This window comes from Camellia sinensis, chromosome 3 (assembly GCF_055761805.1).
Source record: "Camellia sinensis isolate YWXY chromosome 3, ASM5576180v1, whole genome shotgun sequence".
NCBI lineage: Eukaryota > Viridiplantae > Streptophyta > Magnoliopsida > Ericales > Theaceae > Camellia > Camellia sinensis.
This window is the reverse complement of record NC_138963.1, coordinates 158980365-158999487: the sequence shown is the minus strand read 5'-3', so window position 1 is coordinate 158999487 and position 19123 is coordinate 158980365. Positions and strand designations below refer to the sequence as shown.

Below are 19123 nucleotides of genomic sequence, written 5' to 3'. Positions count from 1 at the left end.
ATAATATTTAGATTCCATCTTTCAATTGTAATTAATAATATTTAGATCACATCTTTCAATTGTAATTAATAACATTTAAATTACATTTTTTTAGTGTGAATAAAAACTAATAAAACATGTGATAATAAATATTTAGATCATATCTTTTAAGTGTGATTAATAACTAATAAAACATGTGATAATAAACATTTAGATCATATCTTTTAAGTGTGATTAATAACATTTAAATCACATTTTTTAAGTGTAATTAATAACTAATAAAACTTGTGATAATAAATATTTAAATCACAGATTTTAAGTGTGATTAATATCTAATAATACATTGATTAATAATGAGATAAGATCACACATTATATACATTTCTCATTACAATTAATAAGTGTGATAAAAAAAAAGTTCGACATATTTAAAGAATAATCAATATTATTTTTGTTCTCGCATTTCAAGAATATAATACACACGATACACTATACATTGAATCACAATCACATATTGAATAGAATAACGTCATATATTTCATAAATAAAAGTTAAATATGTTCAAAAGTATATACAAAAAAATTAAATAAAAAGTTTTAAATTGTGCTTACATATATTAAAAAATGAAAAAACTTGAAAAAGTTATTGAATTCTTTGACCATATTTTGCATCTCTCCAAGAAATTTCTGACCTGAAAAATGAAAACACAAATTAATTCAGAAACTGCTAGAAGCATATGAATAAACTAACTATTTGTAGAGATTATTCTAGTCATACAAAAGATAAAATCTGACTGATCACACCCCTTCAAATGTCTTAACATAATACCCTCTAGCATGACATGAAGCATATAAAAACAAAATGTCATTTTACCCACAAAAATTACAGAAATTTTACTATAACCAACAACTTCGTTTAAGAAATGCAATTAAATGTTAATTGTGCAAATACCTTGAGTGCATTTCAGATATCTGCGACCATTTTTCATCATCTTCTCCATTTGAGCTCCTAGAAACTTTTGAACGCTTGGGAGGTTGGCCAAAGTTACCTTAGAAAGAATAAAAACAACTCTACTCCTTGGGTATACACATACTGGTAATTGCACATTTGTAAAAAATGTTCTAGACACCATCATATACAAAGTCAAATAGAGATACAATCCCAAAGTACAAATTGGGGGGGTTCAAAATTCCCAAATTGACAATCTAATATATCATACAGAGTACTACCTAACAGTTTATTCATGATAAACAGTCTTCAAAAAAAATTTAAAGGATATACTTTCATAACTTTTTTGCTCAAAGCAGAAGGAGAGGACACAAACATCACTATATTACTTGATACAAAGAATTTCAAAGAAAGTAATGTCTAACACTCAGGTTTCATAATGGCCTACAAAAAATTACATGCCATACCATCTGTGACTTGAGCAATGGATGGATTCTTCTCAAGTAATGCCTGTCAAAATAAGCATAACATGTAAACAAAGGAACGGAGATTGACAGGTACATCAAATTTTAATAATGCTTCGAAAGCATCAACTACTCATCACATTTTTAGAATCCTACACAACACAAAAGGAAAAGAAAAAAGGCAAGTAAATGGGTCAGATAATCTCTTACCTCCTGTAATTCCAGTAGAGAATCCAAAGTCTTCTTAGATGAGGTAATCAGATCTGAATATGCTTCACTCACCTTCAAAGTTGTTTTGACTGGCAATGTAGCATTGGGATCGAAGACCTCATTCTTTGGACTGACCTTTAACAAAAAAAATCGGGCTTTTTCACATATCCACAACCACCATTGGCCCTAAACATCCCATGTATCAACCACAATGATTGTCCATAGCCCTGTCAAAAAAAAAAGACATTCTTGGTATTTATTTTTTTGTCTATTTAAACTTCCAATAAATAAATCTCCAAAGCTCAAATCAATCATCCAGTCAAAGCACAGTTCACATATAGATTGGTGAGTTCAATTGCATACAACTTATGGTGCAAATAATGATGTGATTAGTCATTGCTTCAAACAATTTCAAACCACGCTGTAGAAGGCTAAAAATTTGATGACTACACTATTATGGGAGATTCTTTTGGTAAGCTTTGTTCTGAACAGTTGCTATTAGCTTCCTCAGCCACTTGTGTAGCTTTCATAAGAATCTAGTTGAGCATTGACCAATTAAACTGTGCATGTGACTTGAGCTTTATTTCAGAATTTTTGAAACTTAAAAAAATCAATTGTCCTTTGAATCAGAAACAGACCAATGATTCTATTAGTGCTCCTAATTACATAGTTATACAGAACGATAAACCCTATTGCAGCTTTGGCCATCATATTTCCCATCTAATGGCTAAATCTCTTGCAAAGACAGACACTAGTTAAAATATTTCTTGTTATTCTGGTTCTATAGGCAATACTTTTCAATTTACTTGATTATTATTTATGAAAAAGGTAAGAAAAAGAACCCTGGTTGATGTTATTCTTTTTTTGTAAAGAAATAAAGCTTATATATACACAGAACAACGAACAAAATTCAGGAATTCAACGTAGGAAGTGCATGTAGCAAACTAACTCTACAACAATAAAGTCTTTGCATGGAGGGAGGAGGGAGAAAGAAAATGGAAAAACTAAATAAATGAATAAATAACTAACCTGCATATTAAATTAAATATGGTTAATAATCACTACAGAAATGCTTATACTCACCTCAACCACTTTAGCTTGAAGATCTGGGGTAAGGTGGTCTTCTAGAGTGATTACAACAGGATAATCAGATGCAAAAAAGGCATGATCTTTAATAGACTTCAAACATTTAGTGAGTTCAACTGGAGTGGTCAGCGTCCTACATAAAAGAACGGATCTCTTGAATGAAATGAGGATACTTACCATACAGATCTTTCATGCATGAACACAAAGACAGGGCACAACTAGAGATAGATTTGGCACCATATAGATGTAAAGACAATAAATTGTTATAAACTAGGACATGGACAAGATGGTAAGGTAAGATACAAACACACTCATGCACAAGCTCATAACACATACACATATAATACAAATCTTGTGCTCCCCCACACCTCTCAACTCTCCATCCTTTGTTTGAAACCTTGCTGCATCTCATTGCTTCCATTTCTAATATCCAAGTTTTTCACAATTTATGTGGAAAGAAAAACATATTTCCAACTTATTGGCAACATGTCCAATGCATTTAAAAATATCATATTACAGACTTGTCCAATGCATATTTGAGACATTTTCTGAAGTAACTTGTCCAGTTTCATGTAGTGTGCAACTTTTATTAGCTCGCAGCATACCAGAAAGTCAGAAAGTTTTTCCTCAAAATTTATGTTTAAATCTAAGCTAATCCATTAGAGTGCTTCATATCAAATAAAGCTTTTACTCAAATTTGAATAAAATTTTGAGTAAGGACTGAAGATTTCCTAAACATAAACACACTCAAAACATTAACGTATGTTTATATAAGCACGAACACACACATACACACATATACATGTATATGATAAGGTTAGAGAGTGAGTGAATGTTGTTGTCAAATAAACCAGTTCAATTGCAACAAAAAAACACTTGTGATTAATAACATGGTGTGATTAAAAGATGATTAATAACATGGTGTGACCTTATGTCATGCACTTTTTATACTAAAATTACTCGTACGTAACTGCTCACATTTCTTCTTTTAATGACACTAAATACTGTTGTCAAACACTTACTGCTTTCAATTAGGGTGCAACAAAAAAACTCAGAAAACTTGAAAGTTAAATCAACTCGATCTCTGTGAGTTGAGATAGTTCAATTTTGTCAATACGTTAGTTTGATTTTGAGTTTAAAAATAATGTATCCGATCAAAGTGGTTCAATTCTTATCCTAACCCGAATATTTTCTTTATAATACCTAAGGCAAAGTAGGGCCAACTAGACAATGCCTCCTTAACTTGTGGGATTGCACTCATCCATATCTAACTTAAGATCACGACATAAAAACTTATATTTCGTCCTTCGATTATTACCTCATAAAATTTTCCTTCGATTATTAAGCTCAGACAAAACTTTACAATAAAGCATTAAAGTGAGAAAAAAAAAAAAAACTCAGCATCAATGAATTGTGTACCCTTCACTTCATCCTCGGCATTCTCATTCTGCTCTTCTCCTTGCAGAACAGTAAGTACATCACGGGGCCAAAGTCTCCTCAACAGTAGGACTGCTAAGGGCAGTCAAATCAAAATCTCCATCAGAAACGTAGGTCTTTAGTGGCACAAAGCCATATGGGAAAACCTACAAAATTTGCATAAAGAATCAGTAAAGCTCAACTTAAAGGTAAACCAAACCAAACCAAACGAAGCCTTAAGTCCCATCAAATGGGGTCGGCTACATGAATCCTTCTTCTCCACGCGGCCCTATCAAAGGTCATTTCATTAGTCAAATTAAGTAGATTCATATCTCTATTTATAACGCTAGTCAACGTTAATCTAGGCCTACCCCGTCCCCTAACACTTCTATCTACCGTTACAGCATCGCATCTCTTCACTACTGCCTCTGTTGGTCTCCGTTGAATATGACCAAACCATCTCAAACGATTCTCTCTCAACTTATCTTCTATCGGTGCTACTCCTACCCATTCCCGAATACACTCATTCCTAATCCTGTCCTGTCTAGTCTTACCACACATCCACCTTAGCATCCTCATCTCAGCCACACTCATCTTATCTACATGTTGTTTCTTAGTTGCCCAACACTCCGTCCCATACAACATAGCTGGTCTAATAGCCGTTCTATAAAACTTACCTTTTAGTCTAGTGGGTATTCGTTTATCGCACAATACCCCAGACGCACTTCTCCACTTACACCATCCCGCCTTAATCCTATGGGCCACATCTGCATCAATCTCTCCCGCTGTTGTGATAATCGACCCTAAATAACGAAAATGTTCACTCTTAGGCAGTTCTTGGTTCTCAATCTTCACTTCTCCTCTGCTTTCATTGTTACTGTTACTAAATCTACACTCCATGTACTCTGTCTTAGTTCTGCTTATTCGAAACCCTTTAGATTCAAGAGCTTTTCTCCAGATCTCCAACTTTGTGTTAACTCCTTCTCTAGTCTCATCCACTAACACAATATCGTCTGCAAAAAGCATACACCATGGCACGTCATCCTGAATATTTATCGTCAACTCGTCCATAACTAAAGCAAAAAGATAAGGACTTAAGGTAGATCCTTGGTGTAACCCTACAGTGATAGGAAATTCATTTGTTTCTCCAGCTGGCGATCTAATAGTGGTCACCACCCCTTCATACATGTCCCTAATCACGTCAATGTAGCCTTTTGTCACCCCTTTCTTCTCTAACGCCCACCATATTATATCTCGGGGCACTCTGTCATATGCTTTCTCAAGGTCGATAAACACCATATGAATGTCTCTTTTCTTTTCTTTATACTTTTCTATTACTCTCCTCAAAAGATAGATCGCTTCCATTGTTGACCTACCAGGCATAAACCCAAATTGATTCTCTGACACCTCTGTTATGTCTCTGTTAAAGCTCAACTTAAAGGTACTTCAACAAAATGGAGTAATAGTCCTCCCCACATGAGTAAAGATAATATACAACCTAACTGTATAAAAAATTCATACAATTGGAGATATGAATCTTAATTTTAATTTGAAGTGTGGAAGGATCCTTTGGCATTAGTAACAACATATCTCAGCTCCTAAAGTGGAGATCTTCATGGTTTTCCACTTTAAGAGAAAATGAGTGTATGTGCCACAATCTTCCAAGTATAGGAACATTAATAACTAACAAAGTCAGACTGCTGTTCATAAAGAAGAAACTCTACATTTAGAACACAACCACTGACACGTTTCAGCAAGAAGTGCTTAAGTCTAGGAAATAGAGCATAGGAGATGAGAGGTAAACAGATGTAGAATGCTCAAGAAACTGCCCAAATTGAAGCAAGTGCAGCCTTAATGAAACAATTGAAAGGAGATTTAGGAGAGTAAAAGGTGGTGAAGAACAGCAAAGAAAGAGGTTGACAAAAGCCCAAGAGAGAAAAAGAGAGAGCAACTAAATACAAGGACTTCCAAGATTTTGAAACTTAGCTGAAGCAGGGCAAAAAATTGGGAAATAAAAAACTCAAGTAATTGCACAAATTGATTCACATGCATTTCTTAAGCCTAGTAGCTAAATTATTAAAAATAAACAAATGAACAAATAAGTGGTGGAAAGAGGGAGCAAGGGTACAAATCCTAATCGAAATGGGAAGGATCTAAAACAACCTTAACATGACTTGTATCTTTTGTCAACACATTAAAGAAACTACTCAAAGCTGCCTTTTTCTTTTCGTTTTTCCTCTTTCTTCTTCTTTTTTTATTTTATTTTAAATTATAGATATTAGCTCCCTCAAATAGGTTCAAAGTGAAGAAACAATTCAAAGATCCTTTTACATCATCATTTACACATCATTTGCACTCTTCCATGTTGATTGTCCATATTTTGCAAATGGATTGCACACCCTTGGTTACTCTTTTCTACTACAATACAGTACCTATCAAAAAACAAGGTGGTTTGCCAATCACGAATCATGGTCTGATGGGGGTAGGCTGATATAACATATGGGTTGATTTGATATAACAATTTCCAACACAACAATGTAGGTTCATACAAAAAAACAGATTACTCCCCATTACATTTTTTTTAAAATAAAAAATAGTGAATTACAATGACCCCCACTAAGGGTTTTGACAAACATAAATTCCCCTGGCAATAAACTTGAAGGAAACCAAGTTAACAAAGAATGAAAAATGATTAAAAAAAAAAATCCTGTCTCTCTTACATGCATAAAATAATTTTTTTTAAAAAAATCAAAAAATTCTCCGTCCCAAGAATGATTAGAAAAACTAATGTATGTCAAAGATAATATTTCACATAACATTATTTAGGGTAAATTACAATGACCTCCGTTGATATTTCTAACAAATACATTTAACTCCCTGAAATACACGCTCGCCCCCAAAAACTAGTAATCGCATAACTAACAGCCCCTCTCATTAAGTGGTTGTTGGGGTTTGTGATAGTAACTTTCTAAGGTTTTTTTTTCCTTCTTCCTACAAAAATGAATAAGAAAAGGAAGAACTAAGAACTAATGAAAAAAATGGGTGCCAAATATAATGACTGCAATAAAGGCATACCACAATTAGATCATAGGGCAGTGGCAAATGGTAGAAACACTTCCCCAATCTATTAATTGCCCTAAAATAGGTTGAACAAAACCTTTCTTAACTAACTTTTCAATGCAATGTTTCACATATATTCAAGACCAAATAGGCTACACTACACGATCAAAGGATGTCCACAAGGGGTTGTTTGGAGTGTCCTAAATAAGGCCCCGTTTAGGGACTTACCTTTTTAGCCAAAAAGCCAAAAAGTTACCCTTTTAGCCAAAAAGCCAACAACTCATACCAAAAAGTCAAAGATTCTCTTTTCTCTCTACTTTTTGCACATCTTTTCGTAATTAGCCAAAAAGTCATCCCAAACATATAAGTTTTTTTTACCTACTTTTTTAGCTAAATAGCCAAAAAGTTACTAAATTAGCCTATTCCCAAACGAGGCCTAAGTGTACTTTTTATCTTTTTAGACTAAAAAGTTGAGAAAAAAAATATGAATGTTTGGGTTAACTTTCTAACTTTTTATGAAAAAAATGTGTATTAAAAAATTGTATAAATATGTGTGTCGGAGAAGATAGGATAAAGAGATGGTATGAATTGGCAGTGGACCGGCTGAGTGAGTAGATGAGGAAATATTGTCTCCTTCTCGGGCTTTGATTGGATGGTGTTGTTTGGCCCGTGGGGGCCAACCACGGTTTTCGTTTTTCTAATCGGAACCGTTCAATTTGTAGAATTCATCAAGTACTATATGCTTGTAAAAAATCAAATTGATTGGATATCGATAACTATTTGATCGTGTTAGCTTTTCTTGTTAACTGTTAACTATTAACTATAACACTATCCATTTTTATACAAAACTGATTTGATCATGTAGTTAGCAATATCCGATATAAGTGATTTTTTACAGGCATATAGTACTAGACGAGTTCTACATATTGAACGGTTCAAATTATCAAAACGGGACCCATGGTGGGCCTCCACGGGCCCAACTTTACCATCTAATTTAGTTAATATTCTACTGTAAATTTTTTTTTTCTCTATCAGCGACTGACAGCATCACATCAGTACATCATTTGGGCCAACTTTTTGATTTGTATTAATATTTATATATTAATTTTTTAATTTTTTTTTTTTTTATGAATAGTGATAACTTTTTAACTTTTTGGATAACTTTTTGACTTTTTGGATTTTTCTAAGGTTGCCAAACCAGCCCTTAATCCCTCAGGTTGTATTAAATTATTACACTATATGTGGGTGACTCAACAATGCCAGATGCAACAAGTGTTAGATAGCCACGCCAATGCCAGCTTAACTGCCTCAAATCATCTAAACATAAGAGCTAAAATGCTTCCTAAGTGATCATTCATAATGAATTCCTGATTTCACTGGGAAGCCATAAACAATAAAATTTCCCCTAAATTGTCAACCCCTATAAAATTCAACAAATACTGAATGGAAATGAGTCATCAAATATATCCACAACAACAACATACCAACACAACTTAAAAAATTTAAGACAAAGAACAAAAGAACTGTTCACAGGATACACAGAAAAGTAGAGTGAAGCCTCTTCACTGGAAAATAACCATGCCTGAACACCTCAGAAATTGAATTGCTCTCACATGCATTTGAACAATAATTTCAACTCCTCCAAACATGAAAGAGGGTTCCTCTAACTATATATTGAAGATTGCAAAAAAGTAAATAAATAATCAAAAAACTATATACCCACAAAACAGAACCAACACAGGATGACCCAGGTAACAATTTAACCACACAAAACTAAAAGTGAGGCATTGAATTCACCTCAAATCCAAGAGAACATCTGATGAGTCTCTGAACATATTCAATTACATCTTTCCTCTTCTCACGTTACTGTCAATCCAATAACCCTCACAGTGTAATAAGCCGTTCAATTCAAGTGCACAAAAGAGCTGACCTTTGGGTCCTTCCAAATAGCAATAATTCAAATTCTAAGGAAAAAAACAGAAACATAGCAGAAGATGAGACAATTTAAGATAATAAAAAAAAAAAAGTTGAGCCCTCCAATTAAATTTGATCATTTGGTAGCTACCATAGAAGAATCTAAGGCTCCGTTTGGTAAACCTCTCAAATTATAGTTTCACCCATTAATTTGAGTGTGCTGTTTGTTTTGAGCTTTCAAATCATAATTCTACACAGATTTCTCAAAACTCAATTCAAAACATAATCATTACTTTTCAAAACTCAGAACCAAACACATAATTAAAAACTCTTTTCAAAACTCAATTCAAATCAATATTTTAATTTTTTAAATATTTTAATATTTTAAAAATATTTTAATTTTGTTAAGATTTTAAATATTTTAATATTTAAATATGTTACGATTTTTTTAATTTTTTAATTTTTTGAATATTTTTAAATATTTTAATTTCAAAATATTACGATTTTAATTTTTAAAATTTTAAAATATTTTATAAAAATAAATTCAAACTCTATTTTATAAAAATATTTTTAAATATTTTAATTTTTTTGTTATGTATTTGGTTACTATTTTGAGTGTAAAGTTGTGAAAATAGTATGGAGTTTCGAGTTATGTGTTTGGTTATGAGTTTTAAAAATAATTTCTTAATTGAGTTTTGTTTTATGTGTTTGGTTACGATTTGAGTATAAAATTGTTTTTAAATTTAAAATATTAACATTTTAAATTATTTAAATTTTATGAATATTTAAATTATTTAAATTTTTACGATTTAAATTTTTTGAATATTTATTTTAATTTTTTACTTATTAAATTTTTTAGATTATTTAAATTATTTAAATATTTATGATTTAAATTTTTTGAATATTTATTTTGAAAAAAAATTATTTCCTTTGTAGTATTTTCAATTAAAAAATTGATTAATATTATTTTCTGTTAATAATAAAAAATTTTAATTGAATTTTAAAAAGAGTTTGATTATGAGTATTGATCAGAATTTTCAATAGTGTGAAAATAGTGTGTTTTGTTATGAGTTATAACAATTTGAATTAAGTTTTTAAAACTCTTTCCAAAACTCATAACCAAACAAACTTTCTTACTTTAGATGTCAAATCAAACTTTCAAAACTCAATTTTACACTCAATTCAAAACTCAATTCAACACTCTATTCAAAAACCATAACCAAACAAATTTTCTACACTCAAATCATAATTCCACATTTCACAGACTCAAAATACAACCCATACTCTCAAATCATATTTACAAAACTCTACCAAACACAACCTAAAGATTTATCAACCCGTAGTTTGCATGAACTAATATTCTTCTTTCAACTTCATCAAATTTTCCCAAGTGCTGTGTTAATTTACAGTTCACTTTTTTCTTAGATATATATGCCAACCAAACCGCTAATAGTTATGGAGACTATATAAGCTCTGTTACGATACTTGCCAACCTTGAGCAATTTCCAATCTCATTTGGGAACATTTCCAGTGAAACTATTGTAAGAAACATCTAGTTTGATAAGACTAACCAAACTGCAAATTCTAGGGCTCAGGGTCCCAGAAAGGTCCATTGAATTCAAATCAAGAGAGTCCACTACTAGATCATAAGAATTCCATGTGCAATTCACACTAATCCATCGACATGGTGTTTGGTCACTAGAATTCCAGTTTCCCAGATAATTAAATTCCTCATGGATGGATTTCTTGAATTCCAAAAGGTAAAGCCTATCCAAATTCAACCTTTCTGAAACATAAACCAGCAGAGCCATAATAACTAAATTCTGGTAAACCTAATAGCCAAACATCTCGTAGAATCAGACATTACATATACCCTCTCTAGTGTATCAAATTAACAGCAAAATTGGATAATTCAGCAACTCTGTGTATGCAGAAATAAGAAATCCAACAAAACTAATTAATGGTTATGCAGAAATAAGAAGAAGAGGTTGATTCAACAATCATCTCAAAGAATCAACTAAAATAAACACATCAAAGTTCATGGACTTTGACATACCTCCAAAGTCCATCACTCATCAGAGAAGAGAGAACCAAAACAGCAAAGACCACAATTATTCAAGTGACTCCTTGAGATGATGGCAGAGCAAAACCCATGTAATTCACAAATTGGAGAAGAACAAAAAACAATAGTTCCAACTTTTTCCAAGAATGGTGAAGATCTTCCAAGTTGCAATCTACAAGCACGATTTGCGAAGGGGAAGAAAAAAAAAACATTTTTTAAGAGAAGGACAGTGGAAAACCCATATCGAATGAATCAACAACAACCAAAAAAAAAAATTGAATTTTGCAAACCCTAATGATCTAGAAAGAGGGGGAAAAGCTTAGGGTTTTGGTTCAGGACCTTGAAATCGCCATGAGAGAGAGAGAGAGAGAGAGACGATCAGATTGAGATAGCAAGAGAGTCTTGATGTGATGAGAGAGAGAGAGAGAGAGAGAGAGAGAGAGAGAGACCTGGAGAGCAACTTGACGATGGAACCAATGGTCGGCAACCAAGCAGTGGTCGGCAACCAAGTAGTGGTAACGGAAACATAGATGAAAGGTTTCTCTGTGCATTTTGATCAGAAGGCAAGGAGAAGAGATCCAAATCTTGTTGGGAAAGCCAAGAGTCGTTTGCTCTCAATCGTGGGGGTATAGAATGGGCGCCAATATATCTATAGAATCACATTTAAAGTGTGATAAATATTATATATAATGATACTTAATTAAAAAAGTGACATAAAAAATAAATATAATCACATGTAATTAAAATGTGTGATTAAATATATATATATATAATTATACTAAATTAAAAAATGACATAAAAAATAAATATTATCACATTCAATCAAATCAAATGTGATTAAAATATCAATTTAATTTTTTTTATCACACTTCTATTAAAAGTGAAATATTTTCATATGTTAAAGTGTGATATTTAACTATTTTTGTAATAATTTCAATTGACAATTCTCAAGAACAATTCTAATGACAGCATGAGTTATCTATGCATTTCTCATGTTTACCACATATTGTAAAGAAATTTTGACACCCATAATTAAAAGCATTCATGAGCAACTCCAAGGGAAGAGCCATATTGGTGGTGTTAGCTATTTTAGCTAATATTATCCTAATATTGTCACTCCAATGGGCTAGCTAAAGGCCTTCCTATTTTACCTCTTGCAATCTCCGCTAGCTTCAATTGGAGAGTGATTGAAGGCTTTCCAAACTGTCTCTCCCACAAAATCGATCTACTCCTTCAGCGTGAAATCGATCTTCTCCTTCAGCGTTGTCTGCAACTCCCTCCATCTGACCTCTTCCTCAAGGTATGAATCCTTCTATCTCTCTGTCTTCCCCTCTTTTTGAACTCATAAACCCTCTCTCTTCGAGAAAAGCAATCTGCAACCCTAGAGGCATCCAATCTGATTAAAAATTAGGGCATCCAATCTGATTAAAAATTCCGTATTTAATCTCATATTTGAGACAAAAAAAGAAGAAGAGTAGGCGAAGCTCCAAACCCATATTCAAATCTATCTTCTTACTCTCTTCAGTCAATTCCACTTTATGGTCGATTCATGTATTTGGTAAGAACACATTTTGTTATAGTTGATTTTGGGTCATTAATATCTTTATTTGTTCTTTTGTTGAGTTATTCTTTGGTTTTCACATTTTATATGCAATATCTGATGTTATCCACTAGTGGGTGTTTGTGATTTATTAGTATTTTGTGAAATTGCTTTGTGGGTATTGAATATTTGTCTTTTTTGGGTACTCATGTGATGTGGGTATGTGATAATTTACCAGGATTGTTAAAATTCTGTAATGTCAACTAAGGAGATTTATTGTTTTTATCAGAAGGGTGTATTGAAATGCATGGTTTTGTTGATGATTTTTAGAAAGATTTCAACAATAATGTTGGTATTAGATCTCTTTTTATTTTGAAAGTAGATCTCTGTAGTTCTCTTGTTTTAGGATGCTTTATGCCGTATGGAGTATAGACAACTTGAATGCAATGCACTTCTTCCTCTATATAATGTAAAACATCAAAGTCCACACCAAAATTATGCATCCAAATTTAAAACAATGTAAATATTCTGTTTACACCCGTCTGAAAGACCAACTTATCAAAGGCATCTAATTTAATGAAAGTAAAAAAATTCCTCACAATGGGGATTGAATGCCTTTCCTTGAATATAGATGACGTTTAGTTTATGAATTTTAGTTTATCAATTTTACTTTCAATGATCAGCAATTAGGATATAGAGATAAAATTAGTTTATGAATCAGGACTTGCAAATTATTGGTCAGCAATTTCAATGTTTTTAGTTTATGAAATAGGTCAGAGATAATATTATTAGTTTTTAGTTTATGTCATAGACTTTCAATGTCTATGTCTTGAATTTCATAAACTAATGTTGGCCCTATAACCTGCAAATCATAGGTCAGCGATTTCCTTGAATAAAATTTCTATAACAATTGTTTAATTGAAGAGGCTGTCCTGATTGTCTAGTTGAAGAAGTTGTCCTGATTGGTGAATTTTACTTTCAATGATCAATGTTAGTTTTTGATGTGTCCTTGATAAGGATAGCAAATATGGAGATCATTAAAATGCAGGGAAACAATATGGAGAATGCTTCACTCTCCCTCCCTCTGTATCTACAAAATAGGTTTCTCTTTATAAAAATTGTATGCTCCATTTAATTTTTTTCCCCCCATGCTTATGCCCTTCACATTGTCATTTTATTTTAGCTTAGCTAGTCCATTGGAGTTTTTCATAGAGCTGTTACATGGCCAACATTTTAACAAGAGTCCCATTTTAATTTTTGCGTATACTTTAACATATTTATTTTTTAACTTAGTACATAGATGGTCGTATGAAGTTTGAGGCCTCAGTTTTTAACGTATAAGCTTGGTGATACTATGAAATGGTGAGTTTAGTCAACATAATGGCAATATAGTTAACATATTAAGGTAAGTATGATTCTGGTTCATCATCAATGAACAATCTATTTGTAGCTACAGCAATAATACAAATTTTATTTTTTATTATATAAATTAAGAAAAGTTTAGAGAATGTTTGTTTTTTCTTTTCTTTTTTTCACTTTTAGAGGTAGTTATAGAATACTCTCAAAGCATTCATGTGGTATTAACAATTATACACCTTATAGATAGTCAAACATTAAAATGCACTAACAATTATATTTGTGCATCATTTTTATTTTTCTTTCTACAAGAATCAAAAGGACATTTTTTTTTTGTTGCCATTCATACAATTTATTAATATAAAGTGAAATAGTTTGGGAATGAAATGAACAGGGGAGAAACATTGAAGGACATGTGTTTTATAATATATAGGCTTGATAGAATGTTAGCAGAATTAGAGATCTTGTTACATATCATTAGAGAGTTGGTTGCAGACTTGGGATTCTAGCTTTAATTGTAGTAGAATTCTTCATTGGAAGCAGAATGTTAGCTCTTGTTATATATCATTAGAGAGTTGGTTGCAACTATCACTGAATCCTTTTTCATTGAATTTACATGATCTCCATTTATTTATCTAAAATTATCATTATATCATTTTCAACAAAACAACTAGTGTTTTAATTTACATGATCTCCATTTATTAATTAATTTGCTTCCAACTGAGAATCTTAGTCATTTCTCCAATCTAATATATGTTGCCATAATTTTCTTTACCTTGTCTATAGATGAATCATCAACAAAATGGTGCATATTTCACCAACTTGATGAATGATGAGACTGACTATGAATTGATGGATGAATCTCTTGACCAAGGGGATCAATCTTCCCCAATCTCTCCTCAAATAGAAACCACCAAGAAATCATAATGAGGTGGCAACTTCACTACAAAAGAAGACAATAAGCTCATATCGGCATGGCTTAGCATTAGTTGAGATCCAGTGCAAGGGAATGAACAAAAATCAAAGGCATATTGGCTAAGAATGTGGAGTATTTCCACCAGTTCAAAATGTTTTCATGTAATTGCATCTATGAGCCGAATAAATTTATATTAAGGAAAGCCAAATCCTTTTGAAGGAAATCAGGACAGATACTATACGGCTCTGTCCTGGGGGATCCTGAAGCCAAATAATTAAATCGGCCATGGAATCAGCCATTCAAGAAGCCGAGTGGGAATTGGCATACGACAGAAGGACCAAATAAGCAATTATGCGCTGGATTAAAAGTGGGCCCAAACCCTGGGACCAGAGACTAGTATAAATAAGAGGAACATCAACCAAAGAAAGATATGTGAGAATAGATTAAATAAACTTGAGACAAAAGCAAACCAGAGAGCATATACTAACTTGTCCGTCGGAGTGATAATTCCGGCACCCCCGACCGGAGTGTTCATCCTGTTTCAAGTGGCAATCAGAGGATCAAGAATGTCTTACAAGATCTAAGAGTATTTCCAAACCACATTTCCACAATTGGCGTCGTCTATGGAAATACTCAAGCACATCCATGGCGGGCGTAACAGAAGATCCTCCGGTAGTCGCTGACGAAATTACACCAACAGACGACATCACTCCAAGAAACATGCTTGGACCAGAGAACATCACCGCACGAGGCCTTGAACTTTAATTCAGTAGCCGAGATCTCACCCTCAACATTAGTGCATGAGACAATGCAGACGATTATGGATCAAGCAAAGCAAAATGAATAGCGGATGAAGAAAATGATGGCTGAGAACGAGCGCCTGGGATTTGGCTTTGGAGGTGGCGAAATCCCAACAGGCTGCATGCCAAGACTGGGGTTGACCTTCAGGAAAGAAGGATAGTCGATGACGTCGACTTCGGAAACGCGATAATAACAGTGATTCTGACTCACCATCCCCGGAACCCAGAAAGAGAGGACGAGTTGATGTATCCAACTCATCTGAAGGAAGTCCATATGTATGGCACAAGCAAGGGAGGAGTGATGATTCGGATGAGGAAGATAAGCATGACCCTTTTGTGCGACGAATTGCAAGAACAGTGCTACCCAAGAAGTTCAAAGCACCGTTGTTCACCCTGTACGATGGAAAATCGGACCCCACTGATCATATTCGTCATTATAAACAAGTGATGACACTTTATGCTGACGATGAAACCTTCATGTGTCGAATATTTTCAAACAGTCTGGGACCACTGGCTGTCAGATGGTACTATAAACTAGAGTCGACATCGATTAAGAGCTTCCATCAACTTCAAAAGTCCTTCAGGGCAAGATTCATCACCAATGAGATCTAGCCAAAGCAAGCCGATTCTCTCTGGGCAATGCAAATTAAACTAGAAGAAACCCTTCATGAATATTCGGCACGCTACTGGGAATGCTTTAATCTGGTAGATGATGCCTGCAATGACTCCATGGCCGTCACGGCCTTTAAGATGGGATTATATCCTGATAGTCCCCTCTGCAGTTCATTGACCAGACGGCCCCCCAAAACAATCTGGGTGCTAATGAAGAAAGTCGAAGAATATTGCAAAGTGGAAGACGATGCCCTGCGGGTCAAAGCCGGGCAGAAAGCCGATAAGACAGCTATGCCTGGAATCGTTCAGCCGATAAGCATCGTGCCACCAAGAAGCCCTGAACCGCGGAATCAGGCTAAATGAGACAAAAGGCGCTACTCATGCTGATCAAATGACCAATGTTCACATCGAGCGAATAAACAATATCAAGTGGATAACAGGCGCACAAGGCGCTCAGACAAGAAATACACGGAGTTAACAGAGCCGATCAGTAAGATTTTGTTGAAAGTTCAGCACCTTTCGTTCTTTAAGTGGCCGCCCAAAATGATCAGACCTCCCGATACAAGGAGACGGGATAAATGGTATGAGTATCACAAAGACCACGGTCATAACACTGACAGTTATTATGCACTGAAGGATCACTTGGAGGAGTTGGTGCAAGACAGCCGGCTTGTGCAATACGTTCGAAAGAACAATTCATCAAACACAGTGGCCTTACGGCCGAATTCGCCTCCACTTGGTGTAATTCATATGATATACAGCTTGTCGATGTCATCCGAGGTGCATACAATTCAGTTGCAGTCTAGCCCACATAGGCCAATCACGCCAGCAAAATGGCCCCATGAAACTAGGAGGATTAGTTTCGATGACACTGACTTAGTTGGAGTGACTCTCCCACACATTGATCCCCTCGTCATCAAGCTATGCGTGAACAGATTCACCATTGAATGTGTTCTCATTGATCAAGGAAGTACTTCGGAAGTAATGTACCACAAAACTTTCGTTAAACTCGGCTTCGTTGACTCGGATCTGTCTCCGGCCGATTATCCATTATTCAACTTCAATGCTAACCCAAAGTATCCTTTGGGCAAAATCACACTACCAGTTCGGGCAGGCACTAGATCAGTAGATGTTGAATTTCTGGTTGTCAAACTTCCTTCGCCATACAATCTCATCATGGGAAGAACTTGGTTGCATACCATGCAAGCCGTGCCGAGGACCTACCATCAACTACTTTGTTTTCCGACTGAGTACGGTATCGAACAAATTCAAGGTTCTCAGAAATCGGCACAAGCATGCTACCTTGTTGCTGCAAAGAAACCAAAAGAGCTGGAAGTGAATTCAATTGAGGTACCGGATTGGGAGGGCCTTGAGGACATTGGGAAGACCCCGAGCGAAAAGGCAACCGAAGCCCTGGATTGGGTCAAAATTAACGGGAATCCTAACAAATTCTTCATGATTGGCGCTTCCCTGAACGAAGTTGAAAAGTAAGAGCTTGTATCCTTCTTACTCAACAACCTCGATGTGTTTGCATGGTCACCATACAAGATGCCAGGGGTGGATCCATTTGTGGCCTAGTACCGCTTAAACGTTGATCCAAAATGTAAGCCAATTATTCAGAGAAGTCGGCCGTCAGCCGCGGAGCATACTTCGGTTGTTGTTGAAGAAGTTGATTGATTACTTGATGCCAGGGCAATTTGCGAAGTAACCTATCCTACATGGTTGTCCAATACCGTGGTAGTAAAGAAGAAGAATGGATCTTGGCGTGTTTGTGTGGATTTCACGGACTTAAACAAAGCTTGTCCCAATGACTGTTTTCCCCTCCCCAAAATAGACCAACTCATAGATGCAACAGCACATCATCAACGTATGAGCTTCTTGGATGCCTACAAAGGCTACCATCAAATTGCCATGCATCCGGAGGACCAAGAAAAAACCACATTCCTCACCCTAAGAGGAACCTATTGCTACAAGGTCATGCCTTTTGGGCTAAAGAATGCGAGGGCAACTTACCAAAGACTAGTGACTGCCATGTTCAAGGAACAACTCAGCCATACCATGGAAGTATACATTGATGATATGGTGGTCAAATCCAAGGAAAAGCATACCCATCTAGCTGATTTGGCAGAGATATTCGGCATTCTGTGAAAGTACAAAATGAAACTAAACGCCTCGAAGTGCGCATTCGGCATCGAATCCGGCAAATTCCTTGGCTACACCATTAACCACTGTGGAATCGAAGCCAACCCGATGCAAATCACAGTAATTCCAGAACTTGGCTCTCCTCGGTCGGTCAAAGAGGTTCAGAAGCTGATGGGAATGGCCATCATGCTCAACAAGTTCATTAGCCATTGTACTGATCGCTACCGACAATTCTTTCACGCACTTCGACAAGGTAAAGCTTTTGAATTGACCGCCGAGTGCCAGGTCGCTTTGGACGACTTGAAGACATATCTCCGATCAGTACCACTCTTGGCAACACCTTCGGCAGGCGATTTGCTCATTTTGTATCTGGTAGTATCCGACCGGGCAGTCAGCACCGTACTGTTAAGGGAAGAACTTGGAGAACAGCGACCAGTTTACTATGTGAGCAAGACAATGGCTGACGCCGAAACACGTTATCTTTCATTGGAAAAGCTCATCCTTCCTCTCATCATGGCTACAAGAAAACTGATGCATTACTTTCAGGCGCATACTATTGGGGTACTAACGGACTACCCCCTTCGGTCAGCACTTCGTAGCGCGGAAGCATTGAAGCGCA

General features: G+C 34.9%; 1 protein-coding gene and 1 long non-coding RNA gene across 4 annotated transcripts; one reads left to right on the top strand and one right to left on the bottom strand.

Moving 5' to 3' along the window:
- Positions 1 to 492: 492 nt before the first annotated feature.
- LOC145822860 (uncharacterized) lies at positions 493 to 9268 on the bottom strand. 3 transcript variants are annotated; one of them, XR_014364699.1, is made up of 7 exons: positions 8960 to 9268; positions 4106 to 4269; positions 2684 to 2819; positions 1673 to 1827; positions 1394 to 1436; positions 930 to 1026; positions 493 to 669 (listed from the first exon to the last, which is right to left on the bottom strand). It is a non-coding gene; the product is annotated as an uncharacterized LOC145822860 (long non-coding RNA). The 3 variants fall into 3 exon arrangements; XR_014364698.1 differs by lacking the exon at positions 8960 to 9268 and having other exon boundaries at positions 1601 to 1827; XR_014364697.1 differs by lacking the exons at positions 493 to 669; positions 930 to 1026; positions 8960 to 9268 and having other exon boundaries at positions 1056 to 1436; positions 1601 to 1827.
- A 7637-nt stretch (positions 9269 to 16905) lies between these two features.
- LOC145821973 (uncharacterized) lies at positions 16906 to 17853 on the top strand. The gene has a single exon (XM_082918539.1). It carries the CDS (start codon positions 16906 to 16908, stop codon positions 17851 to 17853), a length of 948 nt encoding a protein of 315 aa, XP_082774665.1.
- Positions 17854 to 19123: the final 1270 nt, after the last annotated feature.